The sequence below is a fragment of the Leiobunum rupestre genome, chromosome 3, assembly GCF_980474605.1.
Source record: "Leiobunum rupestre chromosome 3, qqLeiRupe1.1.hap1, whole genome shotgun sequence".
NCBI lineage: Eukaryota > Metazoa > Arthropoda > Arachnida > Opiliones > Sclerosomatidae > Leiobunum > Leiobunum rupestre.
Window position 1 is genome coordinate 31,955,781 of NC_143386.1, and position 24,293 is coordinate 31,980,073.

Here is a 24,293-nt window from a genome sequence, read left to right on the forward strand (position 1 = left end):
GCATAATTCAGTATCTTTTAAATACCGTTAAGTATGTCTATCAAGAAAGAAAGTAATGAACCAAATCGTTGGTTTCGGCTACATTATCATTAATTGAACGGGATATATCTTAATTGATTAATCTGTTAACTCGGTTTCCAAAATCAACGTGATAGCTTGCTCAGTAATCTTAACTAATGTCGTTCCAACCTTCTTGTTAGAGATAAACTTAACTAAGAGACATCTAGACTATAGGTAATTGAAAAAGAGACAAATTACCTAGGTCTCTCGGGATAGAGGGTAACTGTGACTCCTGGATAGCCTGGATAAGGCGATTCATACCTCGTGTCTGGAGTACTAGGTCTGTCATACGGGTCGTCTGGTCTCGACGGTGGTGGTAAAGGTCTTCCGTAGGGGTCATAACCTGGTCTGGGCGTAGGTGCAGTTGCTGGTCTGCCGTACTCAGAAGGCCTGTCGTAGGATCGATCATCGGTTTTAAGCGGCGGTCTTTCAGTCGGTCTGCCATATCGGTCATCTTTTCGAGACGGAATGTCGTAGTCCGTCGAGGACACTCGACTTCTTGGCTTCTCCGTGGCTTTTGTATAGGGATCAGGTCTGTCATATGGGCTCGGCGATGGACGGCCATAGTCTGGACTAGGTCGTCCGTAATCCGGGCTGGGTCTGCCGTAGTCTGGACTCGGACGTCCGTAATCGGGGCTGGGTCTTCCGTAATCAGGACTGGGTCTTCCGTAATCGGGACTTGGTCTTCTAGTGTCTGGTACAGGTGTTGCCTTACCGGTATCTGGACTTGGCCGTCTAGAGTCTGGTGAAGGCCGACCGTAGTCGGGACTAGGTCTTCCGTAGTCTGGGCTAGGTCTTCCTAGGTCTGGACTAGGTCTTCCTTGGTCTGGACTAGGTCTTCCAAGGTCTGGGCTAGGTCTTCCTAGGTCTGGACTAGGTCTTCCGTAGTCTGGGCTAGGTCTTCCTAGGTCTGGACTAGGTATTCCTTGGTCTGGACTAGGTCTTCCTTGGTCCGGACTTGGACGCCCATAGTCAGGACTGGGTCTACCATAATCAGGACTAGGTCTTCCATAATCGGGACTAGGTCTTCCATAATCGGGACTCGGTCTACCATAATCGGGGCTGGGTCTGCCGTAATCGGGACTAGGTTTACCATAATCGGTACTGGGTCTGCCATAATCTGGACTAGGTTTACCATAATCGGGACTGGGTCTAGCGAAATCGGGGCTGGGTACTCGACTGTCTATTCCGGGTGACGGCCTACCATTGTCCGGAGTCATAAAATTACCATCTGGGGGCATTAAAGGCTGATTAGGAATCCTGGTACCATTGCTAGATGGAAATCCCACCGTTCTAAAATCAGAAACGCCTCTAGATTGCGCGTCAAAGGATCCGGTAGCCCCGGCGGAGTATTTCTTAGCGGCTCCATAGTTCCCTTGTAAATTAGTTGATGATAAACCGGTTCCAAATGACCCTCTGGTATTAGCGGCAACCTCGCCTTCGAAAAACTCTGATCTGGTTATTTCTCCACGGGCGTCCACTTGGGCGTTACTTTGCGATAAGCCGCTTGATTGCGACTGGGCGGACGCAGAACCGCCATCCTGATGTCCTTGCGCTTCAGCTTGTGTTCCACCACCGGTAAATGTCCCTTGAGCCATTCCGCTAGAGGTACCGTCCGGAGTCCCCACTTGGACTTGACTTTGGGCGCTGCCAATCTCGTTAACGTTGGCGCTCGATACGGAAGAGCCACCGTCTCGTCCTCCTCTAACTTGACTCTGAGTGCTACCACTGACGAAACCAGCTTGGGCCTGGGCAGAAAACGTGCCATTACCGGCGTGAGCACCTTGTACTTGGGTTTGCGATCTTTGACCTCCTAAAGCTCCGCTGGAAGAAGCTTCGGCGTTGGTGCCAACGCGTCCCGTTTTGACCTTAGTGTCCGAAGTGACACCGGCACCATCGAAACCAGTTCCGGTGGCTCCCGTGGCTCCCGAAGGCCCGCTTCTCGAAGAAGCGTCACTACCCGACACTGGAACGTCACTCCTATCTCTACCAGGATACCTTTGATCTTGAGGACTGGTTCTTCTAGGATCGGTTGAAGGATACGGTTGCCTATTATCGGGAGGAGTCAGCCCTCTCCTATCACCGTAATCGTGTCTTCTGCTGATTCCATTGCGTCCGTTTTCACCCGGTCTTCGTTGATCGTATCCCGGCCTACCTCCGTTAGTACCAATACCCGGTTCATATCCCGGTCTACCTCCGTTAGTACCAATACCCGGTTCATATCCCGGTCTACCTCCGTTAGTACCAATACCCGGTTCATATCCCGGTCTACCTCCGTTAGTACCAATACCCGGTCTACCTCCGTTAGTACCAATACCCGGTTCGTATCCTGGTACGGCGGAAGACGACGGTAATTCAGAGGGTCTAGATTGGGAGCCGTTAGGCTGCAACGGGAAGCGGTAAACGTTACCATTTCCGTTGGTGGGAGTTCCGGAAGCGGTCCCGCTATCGTGTCCAGAGGTGGGCCACCCCGGGGGAGGTAGGTATGGAGCCCTTCGCCCATCTGTAGGGCTAATTGGTGAGTATCCTTGACCAGTTCCGAAACTTCCGGCTGATTTGGTTCCGTATTCATGAGCACCAATCGGTGGAAGTCCTAACGGTTGGTTAAGTTCGTAACCGCCATGCTGGTAGGCCCTGAGACCCACTCGCCCCGCTGATAGTCCGCCATGGCCGCCATTGGAGTACGAACCGCTGGAGCTGTATCTGGTGTCGGTTTTCATTGACCCGGGAACTGCGGGACCTCGTGGTTGGTCCTGGTAAACGGGGGCGTAGCCCTAAAATGGCCAGAAGTTGAGTTGAGATAATAAATAGGCGGGATTGAAAGGACTTACTTTGCCCGTTTCTCTAGTTTCGTGTCCGTGGTGATTATACTCTTGAGTTTGTTTGCCGTAGTGGCCGTAGCTTTGTCGCAGGTATCCATCCGCGTGACGTTTCTTTCTAGTATCTATATCATTGATATAACAATGTAAATATATTTACTTTCATTCCAACTCAAAATATTATAGGCCTCACCAGAAGTATGTGTAACACTACGACGTAAAAATAAAAATTTTAAATGGACTTGATTTTACCGCCAAATCACAGCGGTTGGGTACACCGTAACACGGCTATACATTTGCTGTGTGTTACTTCAACATTGTAAATTTTAAAAATTACACAGAGTATTCTGAATATACACTGATTTAAAAACCAGGTTTCATGTTATAATAACATAAGTAAATAGACTCAAACTTGCACCCGACCTGAGTAGCGTGTTATCGTCCTTGGTAGTAGCATATTTAATCACTAGGCTGCTCTGTGCTGAGAACTAAACCTAGATTGCGCAATAGCTATAAAAATCAGTTCGGTGATAATTATTCCTAATTGACATACTTAAAGTTATCATGTTACTTATGGTAATAGCTATAGAAAGTCAGCATTTAAAGCAACTGTCGTTCCAATCATTGCCACCTGTATGATGATAAGGCCCTTGTTATTAGAGATGGCAATGAATCTACCCGATTCTTCGAAAAACCTACTTTACTGGAGAGCGTAATGCCATCTATTAATGGCGTAGGAAACTAAAATTCAAAATAGCGAAACCATAACGTCGCCAGAGAACCATTGTAGAGTATTATAATTAGACCACTTACAGGGGCGGAGCTTGGGTTAGTAGCGCCCCCACGCCACGTAAAATTTTGCGCCCCTTTCTATATATATATATATTAGGGATGCAACGGTTCCATGTTTTCGGACTATATCGGTTCCGGTTCTGGTTCCTAGCATTTTTCATTGTTCAACAAAAATGATGTAGGGTACGTGACGGTACTTAGACAGAACTACATCGAATATTCAGTGGCGGCGCCAGGGGTAGGCTACGCAGGCTACAGCCTACTTTTAATTCACTTGTAGGGGCCCCAAATGTAGATGAAGGGGCCCCGAACAGCCGCCTAAAATGATTTGCGAAACTAGAAATATCAAAATCCGAATTAAAAGCTTGCTGTTTTTAAATTGCGAACACTGAACAGTGATTTCTAATATGTTTTCGAACGCAGCCTTGATTCGTTGTAGTTGCTAAACCAGCTACTTCCAAAAGTGTTGCATCGTTAGACAAATGATAAATTGCGCGGTTTTCCGACTCTCCGAGTCCTAATTTCCAAAATCAAGATAAAATAAAGCGTGGCAACTGGCAAGTGTTTTTGCAACAATTAGCCTTTTCAGTTTACATAGAGCCACATAGTGGCAAATGCGAGAAGCTCATGAACTGCTGGATTTTTCAATAAAGTGTTTGCTTAGCAGACGACAATCCAGCAGTTTATGAGCTTCTTGCATTTGCCACAACGTGGCTCTATGTAAACTGAAAAGGCTAATTGTAAGTGAAAATGGAGAATGCAGTCGGAGGATGTTGCCCATATGTGCATTGTTATGCTCATCGACTAAAAAAATTACTTCCGAGTACATTTAAACAGTCATGTACATTTCTTTTGTAAATTATTAAAAATAAACGATCAAAGAGTACTAAAATTTTACCAAATAAAATTTGGCTCTAGCCTTGGCAATAAATATTACCATAAGTCTATAGTATTTTTCCATTAGGGGAATATTTTACTGAGAGCTAGTAAAGAAGTGACGTCAAAACAAGAAAAAATATCCCCCTAGCGAGGTGCTGTCAAAGGCTACGTGTGACGTGGGAGCAATTGGACGCCAAACGGTGACGAATAGAGCTTGAATATTTAATAGTAGTTCCTACCTGGATATATTACTCTAGGCTTTCGCGTGCATTTCCTAAGTGTTTGTTACGGGTTCTGCCTTGTAGAAGGCTACGTGTTACGGGAGTTTCGGAAATTCTCCGCTAATTTCGCCGAAGCGGCGCCGCTGTCGCAAAAGCCATTTGCTTGTCAGCTTTTTTCCCAAGTGATGTATCCAGGTAGGAACTACTATTATTAATCCAAGAATTGAGTAATATCGGCATGACGTTTGTCAACGACACCCATGTTTTTTCCTATAGATAAAAAACTGCACTCAAAATGGCAGCCATTGCCCAAAGCTACAGAGCGATACTACTCTATAGCTCTCACAAGGAGACTACCCGAGGTGGTTATCACCGATTTTGTTGAAACTCGGGGGTTAGGTGGACCTTATGGTAGTATGAAAATTGCCAAAGGGAAAAGTTGCAATGGGCTTTAGTTTTCTCATGGCAACCGAAAATGTTTTTGACCTCTCCATTTAAAAAAGCATGGAATTTTCTCGGTTACCCAAATTTTGTAAAAATTTAACCAAAATTGATCAATTTTACCCAAAATTCTTGATCAATTTTACCCAAAATAGGTCAAATTCATCTTTTTCGGTAAGTTTTGAAAAATTAATTTTTTAAAATTTTTTAAGTAAGTACCCTGTGAAACCGAGAAAATCCCCTGCTTTTTTAAATGAAGATTTTTTTGTTTAGAGATATTTAAAACATTTTCGGTTGCCATGGGAAAACTAAAGCCCATTGCAACTTTTCCCTTTGGCAATTTTCATACTACCATTATGTCTCCCTAACCCCCGACTTTCAACAAAATCGGTGATAACCACCTCGGGTAGTCTCCTTGTCAGTAAAACTTTTGCACGTGAAGAATAGCAAGTGTCAGACTTATGTAATAATATTATACACTTATGATATCACCAAATTTCTAATCATTCCTACAAGAAATCGCTTTGTGTATCCTAGGAGCAACAAACACAGCACTGCCCACAAAAGGAGAACGCAACCCGTCAAAAGTTGTGGATTTTCTTGCGTACGTTTTTCATTGGCTAGACGCTTTAGCGCCTGCTGCCGTTGGAAGGGGAAAATTCAGAAATTGTCTTCCCCCCCGCCCGTAAAACGTTCAGCGTAAAGGCTCGTGACACTCGTCCAATGAAATTCGTACACAACCCTTCGTTAGCGTGTTTAAAGGCTAGCTGCGTTCTCCTTCTTGGAGCAACAAACACAAGGAGAACGCAGCAGGCTAAAGCGTCTAGCCAATGAAAATTGTACACTAGAAAATGCACGACTTTTGACGGGTTGCGTTCTCCTTGTGTGGGGTGTTGTGTTTGTTGCTCCTAGGTGTAACCATCGTTAAAACTCAGGGGACGGACTGCCTAATGCAATTCGTGGTAGAAATGAATACTACCGTGATAATACTAATTATTCGTACTGGTAAAACTAGGCGTAGCTTTTCCGGAGATGAGTGACGTCTTCATCTTGTGGCAGAAGCGGGCGATTTTGGGGCCGGCTAAATTCAAGAGGGCTTTTGGCGACACATTCTTGTTGTTGGCGTAGAGCGTCACTGGTCTCAAATTGACGATGATTTCGTTCTGCGGAAGTAAGAAAAACAAATATTTCTCTCCTCAAGTACTCAATAAATACTCGGCTACTCTCAGTCTTTACACAGAGAGAGAACTAAACGTTCTTATTTCTGTCTCAAGTGCATCGACTGAAAATTAATGTTTCACGCGATACGCACTTGTAATTTCTTCAACTTGGTGACTTCGCTGCTAATCGTTTCGAAATCCATTTTGGAAATAAAACAGTGGTTCTTCAGCAAGTCTTTGTAAGCGATCACCCGCTATCAGTCAACGCATTCAGAGAAAATATGGAAAAAATGAAACATTAGATACGGTTTTTAGCAACGTTCCAGAATGTTAATATCCGTGTTATATGTACTTAACAGACTTGTTGATTTTTGCTTTAGAAAAATTAAGAAACATTTATGTATTTGATTTCATTTTTTTAATTTAATTTAATTTCATTTCATTTAAGTTAATTTAATTTATTTTACTTTATTTCATTTCATTTCATTTCCTTTCATCTAAGTTAATTTCATTTCATTTCAATTCATTTTATTTTATTGACTTTTAATAATTTTATTTTATTAACTTTTAATAATTTTATCCCTTTTCCCTTGAAACCTTTATTTATAATTTGTGTGCATCAGTAATGTAAGCTAAAATTTAAATCACTATTTAAATTAAATTTCTAGTTTTAATTTAGTTTGCTCTGAATTGGTATTGCAACATACCCTTCAAATAATAATAGGCTACTTAATTCAATGAATCATTTGGCTTAAATTTTAAATAAAATCGTAGACTTAATCAGACAACCCTGGTTATTTATATATTTGCTCTCAAATACTAGAAAAGGTAAATTTACTGATTTCATCGATTTAAATCAATGGATTTTTAGTGCAGTCATGTGATTTAAATTGCAATTTAAATCATTGATTAAAAACATATTTATTTCAATGAGATAGCCCTAGTTATTTATATATTCGCTCTCAAATACTAGTGATGGTAAATTTTGGCGTAGTCCCGTATTTAATGGCCAAATTTAGGAAGTTTAAAAAAATTACAATATTACATTTCGTGGATAAAGAATACCCACAAAATCAAGGACCCTATATTTCCTAATTTTTGCAGAAACAAGTTCCTATTGAAATAATTCAGACAACATGTAGTTTTGCTTTTGCGAAAAATGAACTTAAAGCAACTGTCGGCTGAATCATTGCCACCTGTATTATGATAAGGCCCTTGCTATTAGAGATGACAATTAATCTATCCGATTTTTCGAAAACCCTACTTTACTGGAGAGCGTGGTGCCATCTATTTATGGCACACGAAATTATAATTCAAAATAGCGAAACGATAACGTAGTCAGAGAATAAATTAAGAGTATTATAATTAGACAACTTATACTCTACTTACAAGGAGACGACCCGAGGTGATACTCACCGATTTTGTTCAAACTCGGGTATAGTGTACACCTCCATGTACCTTAAAAAACCTGTAACGGAAAAGTTGCGAGGGGCTTTCGTTTTCCCATGGCAACCGAAAACATTTTTGACAACATGATTTGGAATTATTTAAATTGAAAATAACATGTGAATCTGAAGGATTTTAAGGGCCCTGTGAAACCTTTTAAAAAATGAAAAAAAATTAAAATTTCAAAAACGTTAAAAATACATTTAAATTGATTTTAAAAATTAAATTTAATCAAGTTTAAGTTCAATTTGGTCAATTGGGGGACCCTTAAAATCCTTCAGATTCCCATGTTATTTTCAATGGAAATAATTCCAAATCATGTTGTCAAAACGTTTTCAGTTGCCATGGTAAAACGAAATCCCGTCACAACTTTTCCCTAGCAGGTTTTTCAAGTTACATGGAAGTGTACATTATACCAGACTTCGAACAAAATCGGTGATTATCACCTCGGGTCGTCTCCTTGTTAGTGGACAACCTAAATTATATACCCCATATGAAATATATTGTTAAAAATTACTATAATTTAAGTTATTGTAAAAGTTAAATACGAGCCAATCAACGCGAGGGGTACTTTTATCTCCCGCCTGTTAGGTCCAAATGTAGCTTCAGCATCTTGTTTTGATTTAGGCGCTAGTGACATCTGTTGAAAAAAGAGCTAACACACGTCGAGCCGACACTAGCTTTAAGTTTAAATCCAAATTTTAGAACGTGGAGAAGCGCCATCCACCAGGAGCTACTTGCTAATGAGATGTTACCAACCTTGTTGAAGTCGTACATCGTCAAGGACTTTTCGTTCGTTAGAGGGCTCAGGTTCATGACATATTCCATCTGTCAAATAAATAAGATACACCGTCACTAAACCAGTCATGGTACCCGACCCTTAACCGAAAACCTGACAATTACTTACCCTTTGCTTATAATCCATCCTAACATTGACCGGAATAATTGTCCTGCCATGCTTATACTTGATCAGAAACATCTGGAAAAATTAAAAAATTGAGATAAGTACTTAATAAAAACATTACTAAATTGGTTAATAAACAAATTACTGTATACAGTTATTAAAAAAATTATCGGTCTGAGTTTACCCCAGAATTCGCAACTTAGAATTAAAGTCCTATCCATCACTTTAAGTCTGACAGGGAAGGATCAAATTTAATTTGCAGTAGATATAAGCTGCGAATATAAATAAGAGACCAACTCAACAGCGACATTGTCAACTATGGCCTTGTAAGCCCAGCAATATGCGGACGTATTTTTAATAAAATGAAATTCTGTTGTCAAAAATTAAAACCTTATTAAGAGGTGGTTGGAGGACCTTTCGTGTTTCCGACAAAGCGCTGGTAAGCGTTGCGGGAACTTAATTACACGTCGTATCCACTCATTCAAGTGTCGCTGCTAAAATAGTCCACACTTCCGTCTTCGTACATAGCCATAGATACTTTAAAATATTACCGTTTTACGGTTAAACTGTCGTACTATTGCCTTTTCAGTGCGTGGCGATCCGTATTAACTCGGAAGTGGCGCCGTATTAAGATGGAATAAGCGTAAAAGGCGCGCGAATTTCGCTTAAGTGCGAAGGGAAAAGGAGTCCGAAGGCTACCATCGTTGTGGAGTCACTTAGCTACTAAGGAGTAGGGTTCTTCTGGTATTCGCCAGCTTTCGTTGGCGCTGCTAAGTGACTGAATGGTCGGTGATGAGGAATTCGAGCAAAATAAAGAGAGATTTAGAGACGAGGACGCGTTGTAATATCTTTGAAATTCGCGACGCATAATTTTGTTTGACTTTGATTTAGTTCGCACCATCTTGGCACCCGTTCATTTTACGCCAGCCTGCCAAAATTAGACATTACTTTTCTCGAATAATACCCAGAGCCCCGGATTAAATGCGTTTCGAATAACGGCATATTATTCGTTATGATGTCGTTTCAGATAATTTTTCTATTTGTTTTTTGATCATAAGGACTGGATACTCCAACTCGTGAGAAAAAAAATGTATGTCGTCTACATTATTTGCTTGAGAAATGCGTAGCATCATAAGACTATAATATAGAACCAAAATAATGTGTTGGACCTAATTATGTAATCTGTATAGTAATAAACGTAAATATTTGTTCGAAGGGCTAACCATTTCCTTTAATTCTGTACACCGATAACAGCGAGTACAGCCTTTGGTAGTGCTTATTCTGTAATCGATTACGTAATCACTTTAGTACAGTCAAAGCTACGGGCTTGTACACCGATTACGGATAGTGATCAGCCCCTTGTATTGGTTTAACCGCTAAACTAATAAACTCAAATGCCGAATAACAAACAATTATAAACTAATTGTTGTTATGTTTTTTCCGACTCGATAACTATCGATAAATGTCTACAAATAGTTTGAAATTTTTAACAATACATTAATTAATATATTTTTCTTTACTGTATAAATTAATGTATAATTCTGTAACCTAGGAGCAACAAACACAAGGAGAACGCAGCTAGCCTTTAAACACGCTAACGCAGTGTTGTGTTCAAATTTCATTGGACGAACCTTTATACTAAACGTTTTACGGAAAGGGGGAAGACAATTTCCGAATTTTCCCCTTCCGACGGCAGCATTCGCTAAAGCGTCTAACCAATGAAAACTGTACGTAAGAAAATGCACGACTTTTGACGGGTTGCGTTCTCCTTGTGTGGGGTGCTGTGTTTGTTGCTCCTAGATAGGGAACTCTAAGGTAATTTTGTACGACTTGGTAAGACGTTTCTTTAAATATAATAATCTAAGATCAGAGTGTAGTATCTTTGTGACATCGACTGTGAAATATATGTTTCATCCATCATTAAAACTAGATGCTAACTTCAGAGGCGTACCGATAGAGGGACAGAAGGGGCATGTGGAACCGGGCGCCGCTCAAGAGGTGCCCTAAAAGGCCCAAAATTATTTCAACTACATATGTTGCTTATATTTGAATGTTCCTAAAGGTCCTTTAGATGCGTTTGACTTTTCTAATTAATTATATGCGCGTAGAATTTAGTCTTAAACACTGTCGAAGGATTTAGTTGGGAATATAATCAATATGTAATTCAGAGTAGAACTAAATTTATTTTATTAATGACAGGCATCGGGGGCGACATATCAAAATTTTTAACCTGGCGCCACTACCGAGGACGCCACTGGTTGACTTAAAAGGAGACTACCCGAGGTGGTTATCACCGATTTTGTTGAAACTCGGGGGTTAGGTAGACCTTATGGTAGTATGAAAATTGCCAAAGGGAAAAGTTGCAATGGGCTTTAGTTTTTCTATGGCAACCGAAAATGTTTTTGACCTCTCCATTGAAAAAAGCATGGGATTTTCTCGGTTACCCATTTTTTTTGTTAAAATTTTACCAAAATTGTTCAATTTTACCCAAAATCCTTTATCAATTTTACCGAAAATAGGTCAAACTCATCTTTTTAGGTTTTGAAAATTTAATTTTTAAAGTTTTTTAGTAAGTAAGTACCCTGTGAAACCGAGAAAATCCTATGATTTTTAAATGGATATTTTTTTTGTTTTGAGAGATCCAAAACATTTTCGGTTCCCTTAGGAAAACTAAAGCCCATTGCAACTTTTCCCTTTGGCAATGTTCATACTAACATAAGATCTACCAAACCCGCGAGTTTCAACAAAATCGGTGAAACCACCTCGGGTATAGTCTCCTTGTTAGTCCAATAGTTGTATCCTAGATTCAACTAAATCGTTGTCAATTTCGTAGCAAGAATCAGGAAGTGCTAATGTGGCTGGTACTTAGCTTACCATCTCGAGCCAACTAAACTTTTTTAAATTATACCACCCATCTCATTATTTAATAAGATCCCGTAAGAAAACTCAATTTAAATTATAGACAATTTGAAACGCGTTGATGAAAGCGACCATCAGTTTGTGCCCAAGTGTTACAACCCTGAAAGACATATTACGCGTCACTTGACTCTGACAAAGTCCGGAATGAACAAGTGTCTCTTAAATTACGGACTTGCGAGCGAGATAGCGGCAGAATGTTGAGGCCACACGCTGAAGACCTCGAATTAACGAGACGCGCCTTCATTAACATTCTTTTAATTGCGATAAATTTGGTCGCGATGAAAAAATTCTCGCTATACTCTCATTTAATTAAAAACCCTCTCCTCAAAGAGAGATCCTCCCGCCGTAGAAAGTTAGCAAATCCTACAGTGTTAAAATGCCTTTTAATTCAAAATGTCCTGGTTTTTCTAGAGTTACTATACATATTTTTACACTAAAATTTAAATGCGAAAATATCTTAATTTCACTTTCTGTAACACTTAATCTTTAATCCAAATAGCTATGTAATATAAGACTATGGGTTTCTTATGAATTACATTTTGTAAATAAGTTTTGAAAATAGATACATTAAGCCGTAAAGAGTTCGATTCACAAATACGTCCGAGGCTTAGCTATAAATATTTAAATTTAGTAAACATCCTTTTCATTTAACAAAACTAATTTTAAATATTAATCTTGTCCACCTTTTTTAATATACAGGGTGTTTCAAAAGGTTATGCAAAAATGTTGAGGAGTTGTAGGGGGTGAGTTGAGAAGTATGCCTGTTTTTTCCCATTTTCCTACGATGCGTTAAAAGAGCGCCAGAGAGCTTCAAAGTGTGGGCTACTAGCCCCTGGAAGGAGGCTGCAACAAGCGCATAACCAAGCAGCAGGGAAAAGCGAGCATTAAGGTTTGGGTTCGTGTGATAGGTAAAAAATGACTTTCTAAACAAATCTAGGTAACCAGCGTAAAAAGAAAGTAAACTTAAACAGTATTTAAAGTCCCTGCTGCTTGGTTTTGTGCTTGTTGCAGCCTACTTCCAGGGGCTAGTAGGCCACACTTTGAAGCTCGTAGGAAAATCGGGAAAAAACAGGCCTATTTCTCAAATCAACCCCTTAACATTTTTGCATAACCTTTTGAAACACCCTATATATTGACATATTTCGTAGTAGTACAGATATTATTTTCAGAATTACCATTAATTTTCATAAGCGCCCATATTTTTTGTGTTTCTTGATACTTGAAACCTTGCTGTTGCCTAAGCAACGGGTCCAGATATAGAAAACCTAGTGACCTCGAACTAAAATGCCAGAAGTAAATTAAAGACATTTCGCTTGAACAGGCCTTTGTAATAACGTAGGCAACGCGTGGGGCAACGGGTTTCGCGAACCCGACTCGAACACTGCGCTCACCAACAAAGATTAGGCAAGCATGAGTGCTCGTGTGACGGTGTGAATAGACCAAAACTGTTTGAGAGAACAGCGTTAAATTTGTTGAATCACGAGTTCATTCCGATGGATAAATGAACGGTAGAATGTAGAAAACTTCAAAGGTAGTCCGGCTTCTAATTACCTAAAACATTTACAACAATACGACAGTCGTTTCGGAAATTGGCGTGTCCCCAAGTGTAGCTGAGATTTGGATTAATGTACTCCATAAAAAAGTAGGAGAATTACCAGGATACCCATTTTCCTAATCTTTCATTCCTTAATAAATAACGTTCTTAGTTTCAAACATTTGGCGTCGATACGAAAATGTATTAACCCAAACACAACGCTTCTTAATTCGCGCGCGCGTTGAACTAGATTATCAAGTTTCTTCACAGCCGCGTTATTAATCTTTTCTAACTCGCAAATGGACGTCTCAAATCCCAGACAGATTAGCGCGCGCTGATACTAGGTAACAAACCATTTGTTCATTGTTAACAGCGCGGGGGTAATTAAGAGATATTTTTGTTTACACTAGGGGTGATGTTAAAAAGACATTGAAAGCATTTAGATTAATTACCCGAGATTAGGATTCCGATGCACTAAAGATGTAAATTAGATATTTTTTTAAATTGTCCAAGAAACACTCGAAGAAACACCATTTAAATCTGATCCATTTTTCAAGGGTTTTAAACTAATTCATCTAAAGTACCACTTGAATAAATTAAGAACACCCAAAAAAAACACTTGGTATAATCTATTTTTTAAACGAATTAATGAGATCCCATTCGAATGTTCTCATTATATTTCCATTTTTAGTGCAAAAACGTAACCTCATTTTCTAAAATGTAATTTAGTGATCCATCCCATAATCAAGTTATTTCTTCAAGAAAGATTAATTTGATAAGAAGGTAGCAACATTTGAAATCTTGATAGTCGAATTTCTTAAGTAAGAAATTTTATTTGTGGTCAAAATTGTAATTTTCGTGAATATAAACAAAATTGTATTCAACTTTCTTATTATTGTAACAGTTTATGATGAAATTATGACTGATATTCCGCATTCAAATTGAAGCAACGTGCTACATAATTTCTGTACTCATTATGAATTAAATGGTTTTATTAAAGTTGCAAGAACTAAAAATGGAGATAAATTCAACTTTAAATTAACTAACTATACTTTTTTTCTCGAAAGATAACATAATATTCTCATGACCTACACTATATGGCGGGATAAAATTGTCAAAAATATGGGAATTTCCATTTGATGAGCTTATGTTATGGTAGTTTGGCCTTGTAGGTAGACTTGTACGTTCTCTGTAGCCCTAAATAAATAAATACATACATATGTAATAAAAACAATTGCAAATAAAATTAATTACTATGGTTAGCAACTGAACACTTTGTAAATGTAAATGTTCATAATATTTTGGTTAATTCGGCTACGTACATATTTCTTCCGCGTATTTTATAACTGATTTCTGTTTGGTTATTTCAAGTGTTGGTTGTTCTCAGTTAAAAGAGGCAATTGTGTCGAGTCCCTTTCTATGAGAACGCGTGGGATTTTTGATTTACAATATACACCACACTTCAGACATTCCTCGCAAGTGCGTGTAACGCTATTAGAAAGAAATTTAAATCAATATAAGCCAACAAGTATTTTCGCAGTCGTGACATCGCAACCCTGTAGCGGTCTGGTTCGTATTACATTAAACAATTAAATTTTTAATTTCGGATAACTTTATTTTTCCCAGATTTTCGTGTTAAGCTGAAGAACAAATTGTTTAAAGCTAATCGGACCACTTACTTTACTCACGAATGCAACTATAGAGAAACAATTAGTGGGATTAAGTTCCGATATTATGAACGGGAACGTCTATACAGACGTTTGTGTCAATGTTACCAGAAGTTTATAATCAAACCCTTTCGGTTCGAAGTATATAACTTGCAAGCAGGTTTTTGCAGACCACGGAAGGATCTGGTTTCTTTAAGGATAACAGAATAGTACACTCTTTAGTCGTTGACAGAAAATGATGTTTAGAGTTTCTGTCATCGACTAAAATGACGGTTAGATACTTCCCTCAGAAGGCTTTTGATATGAACTTCTGACGCCACCTAACGTTCCCGTGAAACTACTTGCTTAAACTCTACAAGTTCACATTTTACACTGGAATGTGTTTAGATAAAAAAAAATATCTTTATAGTCTCGATAAATGGCGCTTTTTAAGATCGAGTGTCGATTAAGCTGTCAAAAATAGCTTGTAAATTAGTAGAATCTAGACGCCACCGTTCGATACCCTAGTACTTGTAAGTATTTGACCAAAGATTATTTATGGCGCCATTAGAAAAGTATATAGTTCCAAATCTGGGACCTTTTAGACTGACGAGCCCACACAATAACCAAACATTCGCTTAATTTCATAATTTGTTCCGCGATATTATAACAACTGAGAGAAGCCAGCGAGTATTAAGAGGCTGTGAATTTAATGAATTATAGTTCGTTTGGCGTGTCGGGTTGGCCTTTTTTCGCACTCTGTTTCATCGACGCGGCTAGAATTCTCTACGAAAGTGAGTCATTGTATACGAATACACGTTTCGGTATTTGTGAGCGTAACCTTTCTCAATTTTCTCGTTCCACCGAAAAACAAAACAGTAAATCTCCCCTCAAGGACAGTTTGCTCTCGCGTTTGGCCATATTTGGGAGTTAAATCGAGCAAACGCAGCAGCGAAGTATTTAAAAGGAAAATAAAGTGTTTCGGAAATTTGTACATCCTAAATCAGTCAAATCTGCATAGCGCTTCCAATAAGTTCACTCACTACCCAATTCTCAGATAGCTATAAAGATAAATTTAATCTTTTATATTCACATCACCCAAAAATGTGATCTCAAAGTGTATCTGGTTCATTATCTCAAGTAAACGATCTGAACTGATCTGCTATAATTAGTCTGATCAGATCCATTTATCTGAACAGTGATCTGATAAGTTAAGTATGAAATCTTGTGGAGAAAAATAATAAAGCCATAATAATTCCGAAAGTAATTTAATCGGAAATTATATGAGACATCTGAAAATCTGAGGGCTTACGGTGACTTCGGAATAGTCTCGTGTTTAAAATATCGAGTTGGCATTTTAACAAATATAAACTTATCTGATAATATCTGAACGTAAAATCATTGAATCTGATATCTGATTTGTCATAGTTTTTGTGCTCGGGTTTAATAACGGTTCTGTTACCTGAGAATCGATTGGAAGGACTACAATCTGCAATCTTGTATACTGTGATTACGTTTTTCCCAATAATAATAATAATCAGCTAGGCTAATACCCAAGGCACCATCTTAGGCCCAAGTCATAAAGCGACTTTTAATATTGAGCAGTAAGTGGTTTAGCAGAATTGTCTTGGAACGAATCATCATCAAAATGTCACAGGTAGAGCATTAAAGGAATATTATGCCATTAGATATTTTCGGCGCTGCGTAGTTCTTTGTTGCAGAGGTTATCTATAATAATGATAGGCCGTGCTTAAAAAACGCGTTAGATGCCCTTTAAAAGTGTTCGCCATTACCTTGAAATATTTTGCTATGGTTCAACATTCGTTACGTCATTCTGTGTCTATTCCTAATTTAAAACACAACGACCTTTTCAACTTGCTCCACTTAAATTCCAAAATAGCCGCTTGTACCAAAGTTTGGTAGACTCGTAACTCAAAAACAACAAAGATTTTCTCAAAACATTGTGAACGTACGTTTCCAATTTTCCCCCAAAACATTCTGAGCATTTCCCCAAAATATTCTGATCGTTTCAAATTTCCCCCCAAAATTTTTCTAAGAGTTTCCAATTGTTCCCGAAAATATTCTGAGCGTTTCCAATTTTACTCCCAAATATTCTGAGCGTTTCCAATCTTACTCCAAAATATTCTGAGCGTTTCCAATCTTACTCCAAAATATTCTGATCGTTTCCAATCTTTCTCCAAAATATTCTGAGCTTTTCCAATCTTACTCCAAAATATTCTGAGCGTTTCCAATCTTACTCCAAAATATTCTGAGCGTTTCCAATCTTACTCCAAAATATTCTGAGCGTTTCCAATCTTACTCCAAAATTTTCTGAGCGTTTCCAATCTTCTTCTAAAATATTCTGAGCGTTTCCAATCTTACTCCAAAATATTCTGAGCGTTTCCAATCTTACTCCAAAATATTCTGAGCGTTTCCAATCTTACTCCAAAATATTCTGAGCGTTTCCAATCTTCTTCTAAAATATTCTGAGCGTTTCGAAACACTTTTTGAAAGGACATATTTCAAAGCTGATTAGAAAAACAGAATGCGAACGCGGAGGCTTGTTGATAAAACCAGTTAAATGTGTTATTTCTTTTCATTATTTTCTTGTTGTTTGGCGCGCTTTGGCCTAGAATTGAGTCGGCGACTGCTCTTCCGGCGGCGTCTCCGCTAAGTACCCCGGAAGTGAATACGCGCCTACAAAAAATACCACATGTCCCGCTCAATTTGCATAATGTCAGATCAGTTACTTAAACGAAAAAAAAAAACAACCGCGGAAAGGAATGAAATATAATTCGTAAAAGAAGTTCGAGGCTGAGTAAAACGGGACACGCGATGGCAGACAAATATTTTTGTTGTATTAAATAAATGGTTGCATCATTCGCGCAGATGGTATTTCAGAGACCATATGTTTCTTTCCTGTCATTAACTGAATAAATGCCGGAATTTCGAAGAATTTGAACATTTTTTAGCATACATATCACACTCTTATTGCTATTTGTTTGCGATGTAACCCTTTACATCATAAGGTTAAATGTCGAATTAACCAATAGGCTTATAGTGGGCTTAAAGGGCCACCGAATTATTTCAAATTTGATATAATATATAATTCTGATATAATATGTAATTCTGATATAATATGTAATTCTGATATAATATATAATTCTGATATAATATGTAATTCTGATATAATGTATAATTCTTATATAATATGTAATTCTGATTTTATATATAATTTTGATATAATATATCATTCTGATATAATATGTAATTCTGATATAATATGTAATTCTGATATAATATATAATTCTGATATAATATGTAATTCTGATATAATGTATAATTCTTATATAATATGTAATTCTGATTTTATATATAATTTTGATATAATATATAATTCTGATTTAATATATAATTCTGATTCAATATATAATTCTGATTCAATATATAATTCTGATTTAATATATAATTCTGATTTAACATATAATTCTGATTCAATATATAATTCTGATATAATATATAATTCTGATATAATATATAATTATGATATAATATATAATTCTGATTTAACATATAATTCTGATTCAATATATGATTCTGATATAATATATAATTTGGGTATAATATATAATTCTGATATAATATATAATTCTGATTTAATAAATAATTCTGATTCAATATATAATTCTGATTTAATATATAATTTTTATATAATATATAATTCTGATAATTACCTACTTCTGATATAATATATAATTATGATGCAATATATAATTCTGATAATTACCTACTTCTGATATAATATATAATTCTGATTCAATATATAATTTTGATTTAATATATAATTTTGATATAATATATAATTCTGATAATTACCTACTTCTGATATAATATACAATTCTGATAATTACATACTTCTGATATAATAAACAATTCTGATTATTACATATTTCTGATATAATATACAGTTTGATAATTACATAGTACTGATATAATATACAATTCTGATAATTACATAGTACTGATATAATATACAATGCTGATAATTACATATTCTAATATAATATATAATTCTGATATAATATACAATTCTGATAATTACATACTTCTGATATAATATACAATTCTGATAATTACATACTTCTGATATAATATACAATTCTGATAATTTCATACTTCTGATATAATATACAATTCTGATAATTACATACTTCTGATATAATATACAATTCTGATAATTTCATACTTCTAATATAATATACAATTCTGATAATTTCATACTTCTAATATAATATATAATATATAATTTATAATTTAAAATATAGACTCCTTTACGGTCGTATATTCTTGGGGAATCCATAGCTTGACTACATGGGGAGGGGACACCGTTCGGGGAAAGAAATTCAAGAGTGGAGGCATAGGTAGAACTGCCGTGGCGGCCGCCACATGGGAGATTGTAAAGGGGGGGGGGATACACTCGTAAAAGAGTGTGTATAATTTATAATATATATACAATTCTGATATATAATATACTCCAGGTATAATATGTGGAATGCATTTTAATGTATTAGTGAATTCCGTCTTAGGATTAATTGAGGTGTATAAGGCTCGGTGATTAGCCTCTCTGCGGCTAATTAGGGTCGAGGGACTAATTAGGCGGAGCCAGACACGGACCGAAAACAAACGAACGGCGTGTCCTCGCCAGCTCTTACTTTTAACAACTCTTAATTATAATTGCCTTCATCCGACTTCATTATTATTATTGTAAGTTTCGCGAGCGCCTTCGCACCAACAATTATCGTTACCAACTCATATTTAGAGACGACACTATGTTTCACACACAATCTCCGTGTCCACTACCGAAGTAAAATACCATATCGGCGGACAGGCTCAGACTTACCCATACACCTCGCGCCATCATAAAGCAGTGTGGTGGACCCTATCCTCAATAAGCAGTTTAGTGCGTCCTATCCTCAATAAGAAGTTTAGTGCGTCCTATCCTCAATAAGAAGTATTATGGGTCCTATCCTCAATAAACAATTTGGTGCGTCCTATCCCCAATAAGTAGTTTAGTGCATCCTAACCTCAATAAGCAGTTTGGTGGGCTCTATCCTCAATAAGCAGTTTAGTGCGTCATATCCTCAATAAGCAGTTTGGTGGGCTCTATCCTCAATAAGCAGTTTAGTGCGTCCTATCCTCAATAAACTGTTTGGTGGGCTCTATCCTCAATTAGCAATTTAATGCGTCCTATCCTCAATAAGCAGTTTAGTGGGCTCTATCCACAATAAGCAGTTTAGTGCGTCCTATCCGCAATAAGCCGTTTGGGTGCCCAATCCTCAATAAGTAGTTTAGTGCATCGTATCCTCAATAATCAATTTGATGCGCCCTATCTTCCATAAGCAGCTTTATGAGTCCTATCATCAATTAGCAATTTAATGCGTCCTATCCTCAATAAGCATTTTAGTGGGCTCTATCCACAATAAGCAGTTTAGTGCGTCCTATCCGCAATAAGCCATTTGGGTGCCCAATCCTCAATAAGTAGTTTAGTGCATCGTATCCTCAATAATCAATTTGATGCGCCCTATCTTCCATAAGCAGCTTTATGAGTCCTATCCTCAATAAGCAATTTGATGCGACCTATCTCCAATACGCAGTTTTGGTACCCTTGCCTCTAAAGGCCTTAAGGTTGTCCTTCCCTTAATTAATAATTAACTTAAGCGCCCTTTCAAAAATAAGCAGCTTAGGCGCCCTTGCCTCAAAAAGCAATTTGAGCGTCGCTGCGTCCAAAATATGTTTGGGTACGATAATCTCAATAAGCAGTTTGGGTGTCTTTGTCTAAGCATCAAGTTTGGGAATCTCAGCCGCAATGAGTCATTTGGGGGTCCTAGTCTCAAAAATCAGTTTGAGTGCCTTTTTCTCAATAAGCCATTTCGGCACCCTAGTCCCAACAAGCCGTTTTTCCCGCTTTGGGTGTTGTTTCCTCAATAAACAGATTGGGGGTCTTAGTCTCAATAAACAGTTTGGGTGTTGTTTCCTCAATAAACAGATTGGGGGTCCTTGTCTCAATAAACAGTTTGGGTTTTGTTTCCTCAATAAACAGATTGGGGTCCTTGTCTCAATAAACAGTTTGGGTGTTGTTTCCTCAATAAACAGATTGAGGGTCCTTGTCTCAAAAATCAGTTTGGGTGTTGTTTCCTCAATAAACAGATTGAGGGTCCTTGTCTCAATAAACAGTTTGGGTTTTGTTTCCTCAATAAACAGATTGGGGTCCTTGTCTCAATAAACAGTTTGGGTGTTGTTTCCTCAATAAACAGACTGAGGGTCCTTGTCTCAAAAATCAGTTTGGGTGTTGTTTCCTCAATAAACAGATTGAGGGTCCTGGTCTCAATAAACAGTTTGGGTGTTGTTTCCTCAATAAACAGATTGGAGTCCTAGTTTTGAGGTATGGGAGTTGAATCTAATTGAAGGATTTGACCCTTACCTTACAGGAAAACAAACATTCTGAGATAACCCTTTATAAGCTCGATTGCATTGCTTTTATTTTCACTACTGGACGCCAATATAAACATTTTTTAGTTACAATCCATGAAGACCAATCACCAAAAATAAATCTGTACGGGAATACTAGTTAAACATTGGTATAGTGGCTTTATAAATAACGTAAAATCTGGTTTCATACAATTTTGTTCGTTTTACGATGCGCTATCGCCGACCTGTGGCAAGAACGTGAATTAAAACTAGACGAAGCGACCATACTTACTTGTACTATCTCAAAGACCTTGAGGTAGATAGAAGGTTTGACAGTACAATACCAAGGCCTATTTTAGTGGGTAGCTCGACCGTATTTGTCTAGTTACCACTACTAATTTTTTTAAACTCAAATCTATGAAAGCACGGTTATTTTGGGTAGTTTTAAAGTTGGTGTTTCCTATTGAAGTCTATGCGCACATTGTCATTTTGGGTAGTTAAAAAGTTGTTGTTTTCTAATTAACGCTAAATTATTTTGGGTAGTTCTAAAATTTATTTTTATACAGAATTCGATTGGTGCACGAGCATTTCGGGTAGTTCTAAAATTGGGCTTTCGTATAGCAGTCCAATGGCGTACGAGCATTTTGGGTAGATTTAATTTTTTTCTATAATACTCAATTGACGTACGACCATTTTGGATAGATCTATTTTTTTCTATAATACTCAATTGACGTACGACCATTTTGGATAGATCTATTTTTTTTTCTATAGAACTCAATTGACGTACGAGCATTTTGGATTGATCTATTTTTTTTCTATAGAACTCAATTGACGTACGAGCATTTTGGGTAGATCTAATTTTTTCTATAGAACTCAATTGACGTACGAGCATTTTAGATAGATATAATTTTTTCTATAGAACTCAATTGACGTACGAGCATTTTGGGTAGATCTAATTTTTTTCTATAGAACTCAATTGACGTACGAGCATTTTAGATAGATCTAATTTTATTCTATAGAACTCAATTGACGTACGAGCATTTTGGGTAGATCTAATTTTTTCCTATAGAAGTCAATTGGCGTACGAGCATTTTAGGTAATTCTAAAATGTTTTTTCTTTAAAGGTCTATGGGCGTCATTGTGTAGTTCTAAAATTAGATTTTCCTACAGACGTCAATTGGCCCTCAATCATATTTGCGTAGTTAAAATACTGTGAACCTTGCTTATCTTGATATTATTCACGGTTTCAAAATACCATTGCTAAACCCGCAATTTAATTTTGCGCGAAGATGAAGAACGAAACGATGAGACTAACCTCCCTTTCCCTATTGGCAGTCGAGTCCGACCTGAGACAAGTGACCACTTGAAGCGTCGTCCACAGAGCCAAGAGTAGCCCGATAGTCCTCCTAACAGGGGTCATCTTGATAGCGTTTCCGGTGGCACAGACACCAACACTCGCAACTACGATACGCGTTCGGGAACTATTCCAGAAACCGCGGACAAGCTACCTGAGACTGTCACTCTGACGGCTCACGTCAAAGAACACTCTGGTTCTTCCGGAAACGCGAGAGAGAGGGAAATGGTCCACTGCAAGTGGGACTTCTTCCGCGACTGACGCCAGGGTCCAAGGGAATTGCCATCTTATATAGCAGCCACTCGTGGATTTTTCTCAGCCTCCGATGTGATAAAAGAGAAAGGATTCTTAATGAGTCACACGGATCTTTCCCGCCACATCTCTCTCTCACTCTCTGTCTCTCTCTCTCTCTCTCTCTCTCTCTCTCTCTCTCTCTCTCTCGCTCTCACTCTCTCTCACTCTCTCTCTCTCTCTCTCTCTCTCGCTCTCTCTCTCTCTCTCTCTCTCTCACTCTCTCTCTCTCTCTCTCTCTCTCGCTCTCTCTCTCTCTCTCTCTCTCACTCTCTCTCTCTCTCCTCGAGAAACATTCCTCATTCTGCCCACAAATATTTCGGCGCAGTTTTGGGATAATACCAGGATTTAGTATTTAGTTAAGGATCTATCTTTCGGTTGTATGGATCAATACAATTTTAGCGGTAAACATGAGGATATGTGTTTAACAGATGATGTTAAAAAGTTACTACACTTTCATCTTAGTCAAACTGCCAAAAACAAAGTCATAAATTTTATTGATGCGAAAATATACTACACTTTGATCTTAGCCAAAAAGAAGACGAAACTAATTAGATTCCAAAAAAGCAATCTATTTTGTTAACGCGAAGGGATACTACACTTGGATCTTAGTCAAACATGTGCGAATAAGCTTTTAATATTAAATTGAAAAAATAAATTATTTTTACAAAATCATCTAATTTGCTCACGCGAAAGGACACTTTATTTAAACAACATAAATATATTTGCGTAAAGATACTACACTTTGATTTTAACCAAATGACGAAAAAGCTTATTATTAAAATTTCAATTTTTTTTTAAATTCATCTATTTCGTAATACGAAAAGATACTACACTTTGATCCAAGCCAAACAGCAAAAAACTTGATTAAATTTAAACTAATTAATTTTGTACGAAGTCATCTATTTTGTACACAACAAAATATTTTACGCATAAATGTTTCATTTAAGTAATGCGCATGTATTGTTACAATTTCTACATTTTTGGTAGAAATCAAGAGCTAGTTATCACTAGGATCAAACACATAATAAGATTTACAGATTTTTTCGGGTTAGCCGGTGTCTATGGTCGATCATTTCAACAAATACCATACGGTCATACCGAAATATACAAAAAATACATATAAAAACTCGCAGAAATTATTGTAATTTCAGATTTTTTAACAGAATTTTGAAAACTAACTAACAAATGAAATGGAGCCGAAATTTTAGCCGAGGGGTATGACAGTATCAGATAATCTGTACACCGAGTTCCTGCATTTAGCACTGTTAAACGTACATACTTTCAAGAGTTCACGAGTTCCATTTAGCACTGTCAAAGGTACGGCAGTGTACACCGAATTATTGTAATTTCAGATTT

The 24,293-nt window shown here is 37.5% G+C and overlaps 1 protein-coding gene across 2 annotated transcripts in view; it reads right to left on the reverse strand.

Moving 5' to 3' along the window:
• Positions 1 to 22,890, reverse strand: part of LOC149951484 (uncharacterized) — a 24,620-nt gene extending 1,730 nt beyond the window's left edge. The window contains exons 1-7 of one of the 2 annotated variants that reach the window (XM_090168070.1): positions 22,605 to 22,890; positions 8,726 to 8,797; positions 8,578 to 8,646; positions 6,525 to 6,626; positions 6,216 to 6,375; positions 2,892 to 3,004; positions 322 to 2,834 (exon numbers count right to left, since the gene is read on the reverse strand). In XM_090168070.1, coding sequence (XP_090024196.1) covers positions 322 to 2,834; positions 2,892 to 3,004; positions 6,216 to 6,375; positions 6,525 to 6,626; positions 8,578 to 8,646; positions 8,726 to 8,797; positions 22,605 to 22,709 — 3,134 coding nt within the window. In that variant the 5' untranslated portion in view covers positions 22,710 to 22,890. Of the gene's footprint in view, positions 1 to 258; positions 2,835 to 2,891; positions 3,005 to 6,215; positions 6,376 to 6,524; positions 6,627 to 8,577; positions 8,647 to 8,725; positions 8,798 to 22,604 lie in introns of both variants that reach the window. The other variant, XM_090168069.1, reaches the window with a different exon arrangement.
• Between the last annotated feature and the right edge of the window lie 1,403 nt (positions 22,891 to 24,293).